The 19,875-nt window shown below is 40.2% G+C and overlaps 1 protein-coding gene across 2 annotated transcripts in view; it reads right to left on the bottom strand.

Moving 5' to 3' along the window:
- The window catches only part of LOC140741797 (FYVE, RhoGEF and PH domain-containing protein 3-like), a 282,274-nt gene that overhangs the window by 132,825 nt on the left and 129,574 nt on the right, over positions 1 to 19,875 (bottom strand). Inside the window, exons 2-3 of one of the 2 annotated variants that reach the window (XM_073072191.1) lie at positions 6,842 to 6,997; positions 66 to 255 (exon numbers count right to left, since the gene is read on the bottom strand). In XM_073072191.1, coding sequence (XP_072928292.1) covers positions 66 to 255; positions 6,842 to 6,997 — 346 coding nt within the window. Of the gene's footprint in view, positions 1 to 65; positions 256 to 363; positions 542 to 6,841; positions 6,998 to 19,875 lie in introns of those variants that run through there. The other variant, XM_073072192.1, reaches the window with a different exon arrangement.

Below are 19,875 nucleotides of genomic sequence, written 5' to 3' on the forward strand. Positions count from 1 at the left end.
AAAAAGCATTCTTAACATTCGGAAGAGTAAGACTTAGAAAACAAACAGGCAACAAAATGGTTTACCTGACACTTTCAAATTTCTCAATAAGCGAGGAGACACAGGGCAGAGTTGATGTTTCCTTACTCTCGGTATTTGTTTGGGGGTTCTTGCTTAGCTTTGGATCAGCAGGTAGAGGCCTTGATGGAGCTGGAGGAATTCGCTGGAAGGTTTCTTCTTGACGCAAGTTTTGAAGGTGGACAGGCTTAGGAGGTACTAGTACAAAAACACATACGATCACGTTAATATCAAAGATGCCCATTACTATTCAGCTAAGAGTCCTCTTGTTGAAAGGAGACCTACAAAAAGCTTCATTTGACTTACCGTAAGTTTCTGCTTTATGTTGCAAGGTTCAACATTTTCCAAGAGCAACCTATAGGTTTCTAAATGCATTGCTGGTGAAACAACTTTCAATTGTACTCCATTTTAATCTTTCAAATTGAGACATTTTGTAGTACATCTAACATCAGAAAGCTGGATGTACTTCCTTGTTGCAAGAACAGGAAGCACAGAAAATGATAAAAAAATGTGGTTTTGTAACCGTAAGCAATGGCACGATGGTGCCTAAGGCAACAAAGGGAATTAGTCAAGAAGCTTATTTCATTTTAATACTTATACTCATGGCAGTGGAAGCAAATTTGGGATTTGAACATGCACTTATAAATAGTAACTTAGCAGTTGTAAGATTGTCATTCTGTCTTTATTGTAAATCTACACGTCTGCTCGACACACGTCTACTGTGGGCATGTTGAGCTTCTCCACAGCTTCCTTCCTCTTTCTGGTTCTGAAGCATTTTCTCATAAAAATACCAATTTTAAAAGGTATAACAATTACATGCTGTAAAGTGCCCGTCAATCTTAAATTTGAAAAAATTGCAATGCAAAGACATGCTCGAATTATTTTGTTATTTCAAGTTGCTCATGTATTCTGTAAATTAGTCAGTCTCAATAGTTTTGCACCAACAGTAAATTGTAGCAAGCATGACTGATCTGAAATGATAAAACGGGGCTATGCAACAATTAAAAAGCACAGCACTTTTAGAGGGTACTACACTGTTTATGAAACTACAGAATTTTGAATGTATTACAAGCAATATCAGGCGGCATTATTGAAAGAGAATGTATTATTTATTGTTTGGTGACCCCACTGCACAAATGATAAATTTCAACTCAAAATTTTCTCCTTTCAATCAAAAACATGGATTGTATTCAAAATTAACATCAAAGACCTCAGCAGTTGAAGGAAGTAGTTCATCACTATCTGCTCAAAAATAGTTAGGGATGAGTTATTAATGTTCATCCGCCAGTGACACCCACATCTCTAAAGCAATGTATCAACAAACTGACATACAGACTTGAGGGAGGGTGAAGAGAGAAAATAAGGCAATGTTTGAAAAAATACGTCAAACCAGTGGATAATAACTACTCGATGTCTAAAGTTAAGTAGAAAGACTTTGTGAATGACATGGTTATACTGGATACATCAAGATTTTTCAAGCTTCTCTGCCAATTCATGCTTATAAAAACACCATCAATAGATAAAATAGGCAAAACAGTCTCAATTCCTTATGCAAACACTAGGAAATCTGCAGATGCTGGAAATTCGAGCAATACACACAAAATGCTGGTGGAACACAGCAGGCCAGGCAGCATCTATAGGGAGAAGCACTGTTGGCGTTTCGGGCCAAGACCCTTCGTCAGGACAAAGGGTCTCGGCCCGAAATATCGACAGTGCTTCTTCCTATAGATGCTGCCTGGCCTGCTCAATTCCTTATGTATATTCCAAGTATCATAAGTAAATTATTAATTTTGTAGACCACCTTTGAATTGCATAGTACCATAGCATTTCTGCTTAATACAATATGGTCCAAAACTGGATCCACATGATGTAAATTTTTTTTTAAATATCTAACTTAGGTTTGTATAATGGTTTCTCTACAATACAAACCTTTGTTTTCTGTAAAACCAGTATTACAAAAAAAGCTATTAAACTTCTCCAGAGTTTAGGAGACTTATTTTAACTCAGTCGCTAAAGTTGATGACTGGCAATCCTTTAAGATAGTGATAGGTGTCTAGTTTGGACTCTATACCTGGCCAAGCTCTAAAGAGCCGTGCGGACCAACTGAATGGATATTTATGGACGTAATCAACTTCTCGCTTCTGGGATCTGAGGATCCCACTTGATTCAAAAAGGCAACTATTGTACCAGTGCCCAAGAAGAGGGGAGTGATCTGCCTCAATGATTACCATCTGCAAGTGCTTACATTAACTATAAGGAAGTGCAAAGTGGTTACGAGGAAATCAATTCCTGCCATAAGAACCACCCATATCCTCTTCAATTTGCTTATCACCGCAATAGATCAACAGCAGGTGTAATGCCTCTGGCACTTTGCTCTGGACCATCCTGAAAACAAGAACACATTCATCATAACAACACACACAAAATGCTGGTGGAACACAGCAGGCCAGGCAGCATCTACAGGGAGAAGTGCTGTCGACGTTTCGGGCCGCAGTATTCAATACAATCATCCCGCCCAAAATCATCATCATGCTTCAGGGCCTCTGTACCTCCCTTTACAACTGGATACTCAACTTTCTGTTCAGCAGACATCAGTCAGTGAGGATTGGTAACAACATCCCCTCCTTGTTGACCTTCAACACCTCAAGGATGTGTGCTTAGCCCCCTGTTCTACTCCCTAACCACACGGCTGTGTGGCTAAGTACAGCTCCAACGCCACCTTCAAATTTGCTGATAGCAGAACAGTTTGTCAGACTAATCACAGGTGGCAATGAGTCAGCGTACATGTAAAAGATATGACACCTAATTGAGTGTTGCCATGACAACCACTCGTCACTCAACGTCAGTATGACTAAAGAGCTGATTGTTGACTTCAGGAAGGGGAAGGATGGTGAACAAACACCAGTTTATATTGGTGGATATACAATGGAAAGAGCCAACAACTTTAAATTCCTGGGCGTGAATGTATTGGTGGGCAGCAGTCAGCTTTTGAAGTTGTTCTTTGCTGATGTAGCGTGTGGTTTGAAAACCGCTTGGGCGCTTCTTGGCTCTTTCGCAGTGGGCTGCATCCATGCAACAAGTCATTTGTTGTTGACGCAGCACAAGATTTAAAAAGAGCTGGGTGCTTCTGGATAGTTTGTTTGACAGACTGCAATCAGTGCAGGGCGAACAGAAAGGAAGGAGGTGTAAGCAAAGCAGACATTGCTGGAGTGGCCACTGTGTGAGTGGGGCAGTGTTAGGTTGGTTCAGCTTTGGCTCAACAGTCTTAGGCTTGGGCAAGCATAGGCAGAGGTTCTAAGTAATCCATAACTAGTATATTGAGAATGTGGTATGTTCTTCATGCAAGATGTGGAAATACTGGAAGAACTTCAGTAGTTACCTCCCTGATAACTACATCTGTGCGAAGTGCATCAAGCTGCAACTCCTTAGAGAGTGTGTTAAGGAACTGAAGCCACACCTCAATGACTTTGACTCATACAATAAAATGAGGAGGTGATAGATAGGAACGACAGGAGGTAGTCACCCCTAAATTGTGAGAGGCAGAGAGGCAGGCATTTGACTGACTGTCGGGAGAAGGAAAGGGAATAGTCAGCCAATGCAGAGTACACCTATGGCTATTCTCCTCAATAATGTATACAGTTGTGGGGGGCGGGGGGGGGGGGTAGAAAACCTACCAGCAAGAAAACACAACAACCAGATCTCTGATACTGAGTCTGGCCCTCTGGCTCAGAAGCGAAGTGGGAAGAGGAGAGTAGTGATAGGGAATTCCATAATTAGAGAAGCGGAAAACATCTGTGGATGTGAAAGAGCCATCTAGATGGTATGTTCCCTCCCAGGTGCCACGGTCAGGGATGTCTTGGACTGGGTCAACAGCATGCTAAAGGGGGAAGATGAACAGTCGGAAATTGTAGTACATATTGGTACCAACGACATAGGTAACAAATGGGAGAAGGTCCTGAAGAAGAGAATATAGAGAGTTAGGTAGAAAACTGAAAAGCAGGATCTCCGGGGTAGTAATCTCTGGATTCCTGCTGTGCCACACTCCAGTGAGGTTAAGAAATGGATGACTTGGCAGATGAATGTGCGGGGGCAGTGTTTCTGATTTCAGGATATTTGGGGTCTCTTCTGGGGAAGGTATGACCTGTAAAAAAGGACAGGTTACACCTGTACCCAAGGGGGACAAATACCCTTAGGACAGTTTGCCAAAGCTGTTGAGGAGGGTTTAAACTAATTTGACAGGGGAATGGGAACCAGAATGATAGGGCTGAGGATGGGGCAGTTGGTATTCAAGTAGATGCAGACTGTGAGGAAGGACAGAGCAAATGACAGGGCAAAATTGCAAGATGAGTTAAACCGTAACAAGGGGCCAAAATCAAAAAGGATGATGAATACAGGACTAAAAATGTTATATTTGAATGCGCGCAGTATACAGAATAAGGTAGATGATCTTGAGGTGCAGTTAGAGATTGCAAGTACGATGTTGTGGGCTTCTCTGAGTCATAGCTGTAAGAAGTTGTGAGCTTAAGGAAACACAATGTACCAAACTGAAAGGTAGGTAGATAGAGGGGATGAGGTGACTCACCCAGGACAGGTCATACATTATGTTGACATCCAGGAATTTAAAGCTGCTAACTCTCTCCACCACTAATTCCTCAGTGTAGACTAGAACATGCTTATGATTCTGCCCCTTCCCGAAGTCAACAATCAGCTCTTTAGTTTTACTGACATTGAGTAAGAGGTTGGTTGTGGCATCACTCAACCAGATAATCTATCTCACTGTGGTAACCTGACTCACGACTACCTGTGATTTGTCTAAGAACAGTCGTGTTATCAGCAAATCTGAAGGTGGCATCGGAGCTGTGCTTAACCACACAGTCATGTGTATATGGTGGGGCAGGAGAGCAGGGACCAAGCACACAGCTTGGTGGTCAACGAGGAGGAGATGTTGTTAGCAATGTTCACTCAGTGCGATCTGCTGGCAAGGAAGTCGAGCAGCCAGTTGCAAAGGAAGGTACAGAGGCCCGGATCTTAAAGCTTGTTGACAGGTTTGGATAGGATAATTGTGCTGAATGCTGAGCTGTAGTCAATGAACAGCAGCCTCACTTATGAGTTCCTGTTGTCTAGATGGTCCAGAGCAGAGTGAAGAACCAGAGAAATCACACTTGCTGTTGACCTTGACCTGACGGTAGCCGTTGACACAGATTACCATGCTCACATAGGTGCAACTGATGGTGAGGAGGGATGCGCTTGTGACGCACTGGGCAGAGTTCACTGCTCTTGGAAACTTTTTTTTAAATGTTCTTGTGTTTCTGAATTGCTGTGCCAGACTATAATCCAAAGAGTTAAATACTCCTAACAGTACTTCTATACGAGTTTATTACAGTGTTTGGTGACATGCCGAACCTCCTCAGCCTTCCAGGAGAGTAAAGATGCTGGTGATTGCATCTACTTGCTGGGCCCAGGACAGGTCATCTGACCTAAGACCTTAAGACACAGGAGTAGAATTAAGCCAGTCAGCCTATCGAGTCTGCTCCAACATTCCATCATGTCTGATTTATTATCCCTCTCAATCTCACCCTAACTAATCATTAAACTATCAGTCACTGCTTTAAATATATTCAATGACTGGGCCTCCCAAGCCATTTGTGGCAATGAATTCCACAGATCCACAGATTCTGGATAAAGAAAACTCCTCCTCACCTCTGTTCTAAATGAACGACTTTCAATTCTGAGGCAGTGCCCTCTGGTCCTAAACTCCCCCACTATAGGAAACATCCTCTCCACATCCACTCTATCTGTGCCCTCTGGTCCTAAACTCCCCCACTATAGGAAACATCCTCTCCACATCCACTCTATCTAGGCCTTTCAATATTTGACACCCCCATCTCCCCTCATTTTTCTAAATCTAGTGAATCCAGAGCCATCAAATGAATTTATATGTTAACTTTTGCAGTCCTGGATCATTCTCGCGAACCTCCTCTGGTTCCCCAATGCAGCACATTTTTTCTCGGATAAGGAGCACAAGACTGCTCACAACTCTCCAAGTGCTGTCTGACCAATACCTTATAACGTTTCAGCATTACATCCTTGTTTTTGTATTCCAGACCTCTCGAAATGAAAGCTAACAGTGCATTTGCCTTCCTTATCACTGACTCAACCTGCAAGTTAACCATTAGGGAATCTTGCACGAAGAGTCCAAGTCCCTCAGTACCTCTGACGTTTTGTAGATGTTACAAATAAGTTGGATATCCCACAGAGACAGCACCTTGAACAGAAATGCACTAGATCTGTCTTCTGTGTCAGAAATGACTTAAGATAGTTCCCTATCACGTTTTATTAAACTGCAGCAATATTGCTGAGAAGTATCAAGATTACAATGTATGAATAAAGACGATAAGGCCTTCCTTGTTGTTCTACTGGGTCCTTAGTTCCTATGCATTGAACTACAAATTCACTTAATTACTTAGGATTAAGAACTATATAAGCAAAGATTGAACCTATCAAAAAAGTCTGATCTGTAACAAAACATGAAAATTTCCAACCTTCATCCTTAAGCAATTCTGTATTTTATCTTTTAAAATTTTGTTCCTAATATGAAATAAGCTATATAATTTTATCTTATTTTGGAACAGATGTTGTGTGCAATTCTATCCACCAAATGTTTTTTAATTATTTGCATAATCTTCTGATAGCCGATTAACAGATGTCTTTTTTTAAATCTTCAATTTGTTGTAATAAGTAAGCTAATACTAAAATAAAAACTTTTTTCCCCATTGAGACTTGCCTTGAGGCTTTTGGGCTGTGACTTTCCCAACTGCTGATGAGCCGTTGGTTAACTTTCTTCCTGTTTGCTGAATGCATGGTACAGAGCTGAGATTCTGAAGGTGATCAGAACTGGAATTAGGATTACTTCGGACTTGCAGCTGAGTCCCAGAGTAGCCTGCAACAAATAAATTATACTTTAAAATACAATATTTCCACAAAGAATAAGTAAAACACATGTAGCATGATCATTTGGCACATTGTTTATCTCCCAAGTCCTTTTGGAAAGCATAATTCATTTAATCCTGATCGCCTCTTTCCCAATATGTTGAAAATGCTTTAACACCTAGTATTTATTCACTTAGTTTTGTTAAAGTTATGATTGAATTTATTACCACCACCTTTCAAGTAAGACATTCAGAGGAGGAAAAAGCACTACATCAATGTGTTGGGCTGGGCCCAGCATATTGATGCAATTACAAAGAAGGCATATCAGTGGTTATATTTCATTAGGATTTGAGATTTAGTATGTCAACAATTTTCTACAGATTACTGCACAGGATCAGGAAAGGCTGCAGAGGGTTGCCAACTCCATCATGGGCACCAGCTGCAAAGCAACAAGGGCACCTTTAAATGGCAATGCCTCAAAAAGACCCTAATCACCCAGGATGTGCTCTCGTCTTATTACCACCATCAGGGAGAAAGTACACACTCAACGTGTTATAACAGCTTCTTCCCTTCCACCATCAGATGTCTGAACGGACAACAAACTGACGCATGAACATGATTTACTATTTTTGCACTACTTATTTAATTTAATATGTATACTAGTTTATATACCTTCTATATATTGCACTTTACTGCTGCTGCAAAACAACAATTTTCATGACATTTGTAAGTGATATTAAACCTGATTCTGAAATAAATACATTTGGTTCTTCAGCCACTTCTCCAGCTATCAACATTTTTAATACCATGGATTTTTTCTACTTACCTATTCTTCACGAAGCATACCTTATATATCATCCCTTAGACTTTGTTTTAAAGAGAACCACCTAGCTCCTCAAGCCCTTCCACATGATTGAAGCATTTTTGCCCCTTGGCTCCATACCAACAAATTTTCTAAGTCCTGTCCAAGCCCTTCCACGAGTACAGTGCCCAGAAATCAACAGCAAATGTGTTAGAAGTATTGAATTCAAGTTGCCTTTGCAGTCTATAACCAATATTTTTAAAAGCAAGGAAGACAAGACCTTTCTACATTTGTTCCTACGTATTCAAGGACTCATACCCTACTCACATTCATGCTGGTCTTTCATTTTCCTCTGGGGAGAGAATTTAGACAAGGGATTAGTGTAGCTGAATGCTTAATAGTTAGCACTGATTCAGTGGGCTGAAATGCTGCATAATTCTGTGACTCCATGACAAAATTGGAATTAGTCACCTCTGAGCTGCCTTACAAATCAAGCTTGCCAGGGCTTTATCTGTTTTCCCACCCTGCAGACAAATAAATTGCCTGGGAAAATGAATGCCTCACTCTGGTAATCAGAGCTTTTTCCAAGCTCAGAGTAGAATTCCTTCCTGCTATGAAGACGATATTGTTTGAAAGGCCATTAACTAAGAAACAAGCGAAACTTGAACAAAGAGTAATAAAATAATTATAGGTGACTTTAAATCTTCACAAAGACCGATCAAATCAAAATTTGAAAAGTTGTTTGAAGGAGAAGTTCATTAAAGAGCAGTCAGGACAATTTCCTGAAGCAATAAATAATGGAAGCAATGGCAATTTCAGATCCAATCTTCTCAAATGAGACAGAGTTAATTTGGATTATTACAGTTAGTGATTCTCCATGGAAAAGTACTCACAATGATTGAACTCACAAGTGACACTAGTAAATTACTCATGTCACTTGTGAATTCCATCACTGATGATGCAATTGTGGCTGACAAGAGAAGTCAAAGCCAACATAAAAGCAAAAGAGAGGGCATGTAATGGAGGAAAATTAGAGGGAAGTTAGAGGAGTTGGGAAACTTTTAAAAATCAACAGAAGGCAACTAAAAAAGCAATGGGGGAGGGAATGAAATATGAAGGTAAGCTCGCCAATAATATAAAAGATTTTCCAGATCTATAGAGTAAAAGAGAGGCAAGGGGAGAAACTGGAACACTGGAAAGTGACACTGAAGAGTAGTAATGGAGGACAAGGAAAATGGCGGACAAACTGAATAAGAATTTTGCATCAGTCTTCACTATGGATGACACTAGTAGTATGCCAGTTGTTCGAGAGTGCCAAGGGGCAGAAATGAGTGCAGTTGCCATCATTAGGGAGAAGGCGCCTGGGAAACTGAAAGGTCTGAAGGTAGATAAATCACCTGGACCAGATGGACTATACCCCAGGGTTCTGAACAAGGTAGCAGAAGAGATTGTGGAGGCAGTAGTAATGATCTTTCAGGAATCACTAGATTCTGGAATGATTGTGGAGGACTGGAAAATTACAAATGTTGCCCCACTCTTCAAGAAGGGAGAGAGGCAGAAGAAAGGAAATCATAGGACAGTTAGTCTGACCTCAGTGGCTGGAAAGATGTTGGAGTCAATTGATAAGGATGTGGTTTCGGGGTACTTGGAGGCACATGATAAAATATGCCGCAGTTAGCATTAAATCTTCCCTGACAAATCTGTTAGGATTCTTTGAGGAAATAACAAGCAGGATAGACACAGGAGAATCAGTGGATATTGTGCACTTGGATTTTCAGAAGGCCGTTTACAAGGTGCCGCACATGAGACTGCTTAACAAGATAAGAACCCATGTACTTCAAGAAAGATACTAGCATGCATAGAACATTGGTTGACTGGCAGGAGGGGGTGGGATCAGAATAAAGGGAGTTTTTTCTGATTGGCTGCCCATGACTAGAGGTGTTTAGCAGGGGTTGGTGTTGGGTCAGTTTCTTTTTACATTGTATGGTAATGATTTGGATGATGGAATTCATGATTTTGTGGCCAAGTTTGCAGATGATACAAAGATACGTGGAGGGACAGGTAGTGTTGAGGCAGCAGAGGGACTTAGACAGATTGAGAGAATGGGGAATGAAGTGAGAAATGGAATACAGTGTAGGGAAGTGTATGGTCATGCAAGTTGGTAGAAGGAATAAAGGAATAGATCATTATCTAAGCATGGAGAAAATTCAAAAACCCGAGGATTGGGAGTCCTCATGCAGGATTCCCTAAAAGTTCATTTGCAGGTTGAGTCGGTGGTGAAGAAGGCAAATGCAATGTTACTATTCATTTTAAGAGGACTAAGATATAAAATCAAGGATATAATGCTGAGGCTTTTTTTTAACTTTTTTTTATTGTTTTTAAATAGTTACAGAATAAATGTGTATGAAAAAAGAGTGTTACCCAGCCCCCCTCCCCTTAACCCCTCCCCCCTAACATCCCTATTAAAAAAATAAGAAAGAAAAAAAAAGGGAATGCCTGGATGTTGGAAGATCCCCACATGCTCCACGGAGTTCTCATTTTTTTTAATGTATGTTAAAATTCATTTTCTTTTTACTGGCCCATTAAGCCCATTAACATTAAAACTTAAAAAATTTAGTAGATTAGTCATTATTTTTTTATTATATTACTCCAATCTATAATAATACCTAATCTTTCCACTTTCGTGGTATCCTGAGAAATCTTTATAAAAATCTCCGTGTTGCTATGTGTGTCCCCACCAATCATCCAGGCAAAAAGATAGAAAAAAATTAAAATATAAAGAGAAAAAAAAAACCAAAATACCCCCCTACTAATGTTGTGGAAAAAAAAAACACAACATTACCCCCCTCTGCTGTACGGGTCATGGCAACTGCCATGATTACACACGTGAATCCCGCAGTAACCGATCCACAGCCTCCCAGCCCCCCCGCAACATAAAAAAGTATATGTATAAGAAGAGAAAAAAAAATACTGTTCTCATTTAGTATTTCTAAAATTTTGCTTTTCTCTTCTATAATATCCATAAATGTCCATCACTTCTGTTCCTTGGGTCTATCTTCATCTTTAATCCATTACGTTTGGAAGCCTCTATGTGTAATTAGCGAATAGATGGAAGTTCTTGTACAAACTCCTCCGCTTTTCGATAACCGGAGAAAAAATTTTTTCCCTCCTCCAAAAAAATTATCAGTGTTGCTGGATGACGCATTGTAAATTTATAACCCTTTTCCCATAAGGCTTTTTTCACTGGGTTAAATTCCTTCTTTCTCTTCAACAGGTTGTAACTTATATCCGGATAAAAAAGAACTGGTTTCCCTGCTATCATCAATGGCCCGTTTCTATTTTTGGCACTTTGGGCAGCGGCCTTCAGGATCTTTTCTTTGTCTTGGTGTCGTAAGCATTTTATCAAAATTGATCGTGGGTTTTGATCAGCTCGAGGTCTTGACCTTAAAGATCTATGCGCCCTTTCAATCTCAATTGGAGTTTCTCTTTCCATTTTCAATTTTTCAGGGATCCATTTTTGAAAAAAATTTATTGGATCTTCTCCTTCTATATCTTCTTTAAGTCCAACAATTTTAATATTATTTTGTCTACTGAGATTTTCAAGCTTATCAATTTTTTCCATAAATTGTTTTCTTTCTGATGTCCAAGCCGTATTTTCCTTTTCCATTTTGTCCATTCTTTCAACCATATCTTCCGTTGTAGTTTCCAAGTCCATAATTCTTTTTTCCATTTTTTCCTGTCTCTTTGCCATTTTATCAAGCATAGTCTCCACATTGGTCTTTTTTTTTTCGAGTATTTTTTGATTATTTTTAATTATTTTTAATGTGTCTAATTTACGCATTATTTGCCTCAAAGTCTTTTCTATATTTCTAGAAGGACTTTTGCCTCCTTCTTCAGCTGATCCTTCCGAGAGATTTGACTCTCCCTCCGATTCGCTATCACTTTCAGTTGCAGTGGTAGCTGGGCTTTGTAGTTCTTGTTGCTCCCGTTTGCGCATGCTCCATCCTTCGCGTTTGCGCAGCTCACGGTGGTCTTTTCCTGTGGCCAGTGTTGCCACAATCTCCTGTTCCGTATCGCCGGTGATATAATGTACCTGAGACCGCGGTTCCTCGGTAGACGTGGGCCTTATTCTTGTTCCAACTTGCGTAGTCTTCCTGGTATTAGTTTTCTTCATCTTCCTTCTTTGAGGCATAGCTTGACACAGTCCGGAGTCATTTATAAGTAACTTTTAGAAAGTATTGACTAACTTTTCTTCATTTAAACATTAATTTATTAACTTTTTACGGGAGAGCTGGGTCCCTGCGTCTCGATCCTACGTCATCACGTGATGTCCCCCCCAATGCTGAGGCTTTATAAGGTATGATGGGGCCTGACCTTGGAGTATTGTGAGCAGTTTTGGGTCCCTTATCTATGAAAGGATGTGCCAACATTAGAGAGGGTTCAGAGGAGGTTCACAAGAATGATTCCAGCAATGAAAGGCTTATCAGATGAGGAATGATTAAAGGTCCAGAGCTCACTGGAATTTAGAAGAATGAGGGAAGATTTCATCAAAATCTATCAAATGTTGAAAGGCCCAGATAGAGTGGATGTGGAGAGGATATTTCCTATGGTGGGGGAGTCTAGGACCAGAGTGCACAGCCCCAGAATAGCGGGACATCATTGAGAAAGGAGATGAGGAATTATTTCTTCAGCCAGATGGTGGAATTCAATCTCACAGGCAGCTGTGGAGACCAGGTCATTAGGTGTATTTAAGGCAGAGGTTAATACGTTCTTGATTGGTCAGGGTGTCAAAGTTGCGGGTGAGAAGGTAGTGAATGGGGTTGAGAGGCAAACAGATCAGCCATGATGAAGCAGACTCGATTGGCCAAATAGCCAATTCTGCTCGTGGAGTTGAATTGCAAGCTAGAGGCTCAAGTTAAAATAAAGTCATTTGCAAAGCCACAAAGCCACATGACAACTAAGCAAGTTTAGAAAATTAGAATCACAGAATCATTGAAATATACATCATGGAAACAGGGCAATTGGCCAAATTTGTCCACATCATCCAGCAAACATGTTTCTGTATTAACCCCATAACCGAGCACATGGTCCATGGCTTTCTACGCCTAAGCAATTCAAGCGAGCACCCTGACATTTCTTAAATGCTGTTAGAGACCCAACTTCACCATTTTCTCAGGCAGTATATTCCAAGTAGTTACTACACTGTTGGTTCCGCCATCAAATCCCATCTGAATCTCTTCTCCAATACCCTAAACTCATGTCCTTTAGTTTTAGCTACCACTGATACAGAGAAAACTTGATGCAGTCTACACTTTCAATACCCTTCAATCTTATACACCTTATTCATGTCCCCTCTTAACTTCCTCTGCTCCCCAGGTGAAAGGACAGCTTCTCCAGTCTCTCCTCATAACTGAACTGTTCCATTGAAGTAACATCCTTGTGAACTACTCATCACATCCTTCTCATAACTTAGTGACAAGAAATGCACATCATGCTCCAGCCAAGGCCTGACCAAGGTTTTATAAAGTTGGTGCATAATCTTGTTATTTCTTGACTACCTTGGCTAATGAAGACCAAGTTATGGTACACCTTAACTATGTTATCCACCTGTACTGCCACTTTCAATTGGACTTGCACTCAAATGCCCCTCTGTTCCTCAAGACTGCCTCAGACCTTACCACAAGTGGTGCATGTCTTAGCATCATTAGTGCTCATAAAATGCATCACCTACACTTGTCTACCTTAAAAGATACACCGGAATTCAGAGCAGTTACAGACATAAGGAAGTAAGTGCAGATGGAGCTCAATTCAGCTCAATGAGGTGCTGCATTTTGGAAGGTCAAAGGCAGGACGCTTGACACCATTGCTGTAAGAGTGATCTAGGGGATCCAAGTTCAAACCTCCTTGAAAATGGCAAATGTAGAGAGTGGGATAAAGAAGGTGTATGGCATCCTTCATCTGTTGGGGCATTGAGTACAAGTGTCAGCTGCATAGAACTTTGGCTCAGTCACATTTGCAGAATTGTGTGTGGCTCTAGTCGCCCTAGGACAGGAAGGGTGTGGAGTCTTTGGGGAGGGTGCAGAAAAGCTTCATCAGGATGTTGCCCAGATTGCCTCACCACTAGTCACAGGTATCCAACTACAAAAGCAACGTTCCACCATCACCCACTATCTCCTATTGCCAAGCCAATTTTGGATCCAGTTTGCCAGCTTGTTCTGGATTTCATGACCCTAAACTTGTGAACTAGTCTCCCATGTGAGACCTTGTCAAAGACTTTAATAAAGTCCATGTAAATCACATCTACTGGCTTGTCCTCATTAATATGCTTTTTACCTTTTAGAACCCCAGCAATCTTTTACCTTGCCTCCCACAGCAGCCTGGGATAAATCCCATCAGTCCTGGGATTTACCACACATTTAAGCCTACCAGTGCATCCTCTCACTGAAATCTCCAGTTACAAAGTTGGTTTATTTTTTAACTACCGGTGAAAAGTATTTAACGGTATTTAGGACCTCACTATCTGGCTCACACAGAAAAGTTTATAGGATTTTTCAGATAAATAACAGCAAGCATTTGAAAAAATATTCCATAATTTTTAAATATGCATTTCAACCAGAAATTAAATTGCAAGGGAAACTATTAACTTAAGTTAAAAAAGTATTAGATTAGAAACTCACTTGCCAAGAAACCTTAAAGAATCTCAAAGAATCACTAATAAATAGATAAAAGTCAGAATGTGAGAGTCACCAGCAAGAAATATAAAAGGCTTCTATAAACTTTTATAAATAAGTGTAAGTAGTTGAAATTAATGTGGCTTTCTTCAGGCAAACACAGAGGAAATTATAAGGGAAAGTAAGAAAATGGCTGAGACATCTATCAAATCCTTTGTATCTGTCTTCGATATGTGTTAAAAAAAAGCATATTAGACATACCAGAAATAATCAGAATTGAAGAAATTACCATAAAAGAGAAAGTATTAAGATTCTAAAAGAAGTGACTGCAGAGATTATGAACATTTTACCATTGATCTTCAACAGAAGCCAGAACCCCACCAAACAATACAGTGCAAGACCCCACAGAAATGTTGCCAGACGGGGCACTGCTTGACAGACAGAAGTGGTGCATTCTCAACAGAACAAGTGTGGGAGTTTGCAGGACTGGAGATAATATGGTGAAGTGGAGTTTAAAGACCAGCGAATCCTGTGAGTGTGGCAATAGGGTGCAGAACATTAAACACGTTCTGCGCAACTGCCCACTCTCACCTAATTTAGCTGACACTGACCTGCTCAACATCAACCAAACAACATTAGAGTGGTTGGCTGTCTGGTGTGACAAGCTATGATGATGATTGATCTTCCAAAATCCCCTCGATTTTCCAATTGTCTGTGTGAATTGGAAGGCAGCAACATAAACATAATCTATGTATCAGTTAGCTTGACACAAATTTTTCTGTGTGTAATTATTGCTACACTTTGTAACTTCAAAACATTAAATTAATTCAAGGGAAGACACGGGAGTCAGAAATATGAGCCTAACTTCATGTTTACTTTATGCGAGGCACGATCGTATCACTTGGTAGCGTGATGATGTATACAATCCACATTTTTTTTTACATATAACCTGTAATGAATTAATTTAATGAAGAATGCTTAATCAATCTATCTATATATATACATATATCTATCTATATATATATACACACAAGATTATTCAAATATTACTGAAATATTAGATACACAACAATTATTACTTTGTTTTTGACATGTCCTTGATAAAGACAACAGAGACAAATGGTTTTATGAAAGGGAGTGTTTAATAAATCAAAGATATTTTAGGATATAGAACTGTAGAGCTGCTGCCATAGAGATCTAACAGCCCAAGTTCTAGCTTTCAGAACATGATTCTTTGACCACATGGGCTTCCTCCACACACTCAGCTTTCCTTCCACATCTGAAAGCACCCAGAATGGTAAGATTGGCAGACTAATTGGTCACTGTAAGTTGCCCCTAGTGTGTTTGTGAATGGTGGAATTTGGGGGGCAGTGGGGAAAATAAAATGTGTTAAGGGAGAATTAATATCAATCATAAATGTTTGATGGCTGTTGTGGACTTCATAGGCTGAAAAATGTAGTTCTGTGCTGCATCTACCAGGATACATAAGATGTTGGACGTCTGGGTTTTTAAAAGACATTTGATATGGTTCTGCACCAAAACTAAAGGTCCATTGGAAATGGAATATTATGTGTACCAAAATACAGTGAAAAACTTAATTTTGAAAGATATTTGTGCATAAAATTTCAAAGACTGTTGAGGGAAAACAAGGGGAAATCACTAACAGAATGCAGAATAGCGCCATATTTACAGAGAAAATGCAGTGCAGGTACACAATAAGGTGAAAGGGGCATGATGTGATAGATTGGGAGGTTTAGAGTTCCTCATCAATGAACAAGAGGTCCATTAATCAGTCTTCTAAATTTGGCCTCAAAACTAACGTTGAGCTTGGCGGTGCACATTTTCAAACCTTTGCATCCTTTTCCTGCAGAACAGGGAAGTCAGAGTATCTGGTGAGGAATGGGCTTTTGATTATGCTGGCTGATTTTCTGAGGCAGTGGGAAGTGTAGACGTGCAGAAATGTAGAAGTGTAGGAGTCCTCATAGGGTCATGAGGCTTCAAACAACATTTAGCATGGAGACAGTTAAAGAAGAGAAAACAGGCTAGAAATATAGGTTTTAAGGTTCCCAAGCTGTGACAGAGCAAGCAAGTTTATTTGAATAGCACTTTTCAAACACAAGGCAGCTCAGAGTGTTTTACATAGAACAAGATATAAAAATCAAACACCAAATTTCAGATAATATATAAGAAAATAAAATCACACAATAAGTAGATACGATAAATAAAAGTTACAGTGCAGGAGATTCTAATTAAAAGCTACAGCAAAAATAAAAGTTTTAAGCCTCGATTTAAAAGAGCTTGAAGTTGGGGCAGACTTCAGATCACCAGATATGTGGAGCGTAGTAACTAAAAGCTGCTTCACCATGTTTAGTTTTGACCCTGGGGACGGTAAGCAGACCCGTCCTAGACGACCTGAGAGCTCAGGAAGATTCACATTGCAGCAAGATGTCAGAGATGTATTTCGGTCCTAGACCATTCAGTGCTTTATAAACCAGCAGTAAAATTTTAAAGACAATCCTCTGATGGACGGGAAGCCAGTGTAGCGATCTGAGAACTGGAGTGATATGTTCTACTTTCTTGGTCTTAGTGAGGACCCTGAATGACTTGCAGCTGACTTTTTTTTTTACAGAGACCTCTGAAAACACCATTACAGCCCACCAAAAATAAATTAATGGACAAGCCTTTCTAGATCTTGCCGAGACATAAGCTCTTTAACTCTCGTTATATTTTTAAGATGGTAGTAGGCTGAATTTGTATTTGTCTTAATGTGGCAGTTAAAATTTAAGTTAGAAACATAGAAAACCTACAGCACAATACAGGCCCTTAAGCCCACAAAGTTGTGCTGAACATGACCCTACTCTGAAATGACTAGGCTTACCTATAGCCCTCTATTTTACTAAGCTCCATGTACCTATCTAAAGCCTCTTAAAAGACCCTATCATATCCGCCTCCACCACCGTTGCCGGCAGTCCATTCCACACACTCACAACTCTCTTGAGTAAAAAAACTTACCCCTGACATTTCCTCTGTAACTACTCCCCAGCACATTGAACATGTGTCCTCTTGTGGCAACCATTTCAGCCCAGGAAAAAGCCTCTGACTGTCCACACGATCAATGCCTCTCATCATCTTGTACACCTCTATCAGGTCACCTCTCATGCTCCTTCGCTCCAAAAGGCCGAGTTCACTCAACCTATTCTCATAAGGCATGCTCCCCAATCCAGGCAACATCCTTGTAAATCTCCTCTGCACCCTTTCTTTGGCTTCCACATCCTTCCTACAGTGAGGCGACCAGAACTGAGCACAGTACTCCAAGTGGGGTCTGACCAGGGTCCTATGTAACTGCAACATTACCTCTCAGCTCCGAAATTCAATACCACGACTGATGAAGGCCGATGAAGGCCGATACACCATACGCCTTCTTAACCACAGAGTCAAACTGCCCAGCTGCTTTGAGCATCCTATGGACTCAGACCCCAAGATCCCTCAGATCCTCCACACTGCCAAGAGTCTTACCATTAATACTATATTCTGCCATAATATCTGACCTACCGAAATGAACCACTTCACACTTATCTGGGTTGAACTCCATTTACCACTTCTCAGCCCAGTTTTGCATCCTATCGATGTCCCGCTGTAACCTCTGACAGCCCTCCACACTATCCACAACACCTCCAGTCTTTGTGTCATCAGCAAACTTACTAACCCATCCCTCCACTTCCTCATCCAGGTCATCTATAAAAATCACGAAGAGTAAGGGTCCTAGAACAGATCCGAGGCACACCACTGGTCACCGATCTCCATGCAGAAAATGACCCGTCTACAACCACTCTTTGCCTTCTGTGGGCAAACCAATTCTGGATCCACAAAGCAATGTCCCCTTGGATCCATGCCTCCTTACTTTCTCAATAAGCCAGCCTTGCATGGGGTACCTTAACAAATGCCTTGTTGGAGTCCATCACAACACCAAGGTTCCAGGCTTGGTTTGTGATCTGTAATGACAGAGACTTTAAGTGAACACCGACTTTTAATCGTTCTTTTTGGGCACAAAAACAATATTTCAGTTTTCTCTTTGTTTAACAAGGAAATTAAACAGAGGGAAGCAGAAAAATCTATATTAGATCCTTAGCTGTTTTTCCTCAACATCAATTACCCACAGGAAAGGACAGTGCTGAAACAACTAAATCAGATTTGCAAATTAGCAGTAATGAAGCAAGTAGCAAACAAAAGGATATTAACAGATTGAACAAGTAGGAAACAAATAAGAAACAGAGTACATGTGGGAAAAGTTGAGTCTACTCATTTTGGTAGATGGAATAGATAATGATATGGTGACCTCTGTATCACACTTGGTGCTTGTATACATATAAATATAAATAAATATATATATAAACACACATTCTAAACCCACAACCTTAGATGGTCTCACATTTTCCATTTGGTTACTAATTAACAAATTACTTTTGAAACCAAAATTGATAGTAAAATGTGGTTAGTTACACTACTATTGTATTATGCATCACAACTCCAAATTGACAATTTCAAAAATATTGAAGTTAATGTCTTCTTCAGGATCTATTTATCAACTGAAGTTAATTGAAATTTATCTGTGGAAGTCATTGCCACGGACAGTTGTGGAGGCCAAGTCATTGGGTGTATTTAAAATGGAGGTTGATAGGTTCTTTATTAGTAAGGGTATCAAAGGTTGCAGGGAGCAGGCAGAAGAATGGAGCTGAGTGAGTCATGAATGAATGATGGACGACACTCGATCGGCTGAATGGGCTAATTCTGCTCCTATGTTGTATGGTCTTATGGCCTTCATATAATTGGTAGTGATTACAGAAAATCATGGATGCAATTGAGGATTTGTTGTCAATTAACAGTGAATGCTTGATCATGGATGCCCATTGGGAAACTATCTTGTTAGGATCTTATTGAAAGCTTTAGGTTACAAGTCATGCACAACTTTGTTTATTGTTTTCTTATTTATCAATTCTAGTTGATTGGGTGTCCGTTGCTTTGACTTTAAATGCAGAAGCACATGTGTCTGAAAACTTTAATGGGGGTTTCTAGCAGAAAATGCAAAACCTGCACCTCTGGGACTTGCTGTGCACCCACCCTGGCAGCTGGCAGAGTGGGGTGGGACATTGAGAACGGGTGGTGCTGTGGATCATCTATATTTGCTGAAGCTCTTTTTAAAATATTAATTCATTGTACCAGTCATTTTCTGAATGTGATTCAATTGTAGCTGCTGTCAAAATGGTGGGTCCCAGAACTACCAGTGAAATAAAAGTATGTCAAAATGTTGCAGGAGTACAGGTAGTCCCTGAGTTACGAATGTCCGACTTAAGGACAACTCGTACTTACGAACCGAGGAAGGAGAACGCTGTCTGCCATTTTAAGTCGGATCACGAC

This window comes from Hemitrygon akajei, chromosome 19 (assembly GCF_048418815.1).
Source record: "Hemitrygon akajei chromosome 19, sHemAka1.3, whole genome shotgun sequence".
NCBI classification, from domain to species: Eukaryota; Metazoa; Chordata; class Chondrichthyes; order Myliobatiformes; family Dasyatidae; genus Hemitrygon; species Hemitrygon akajei.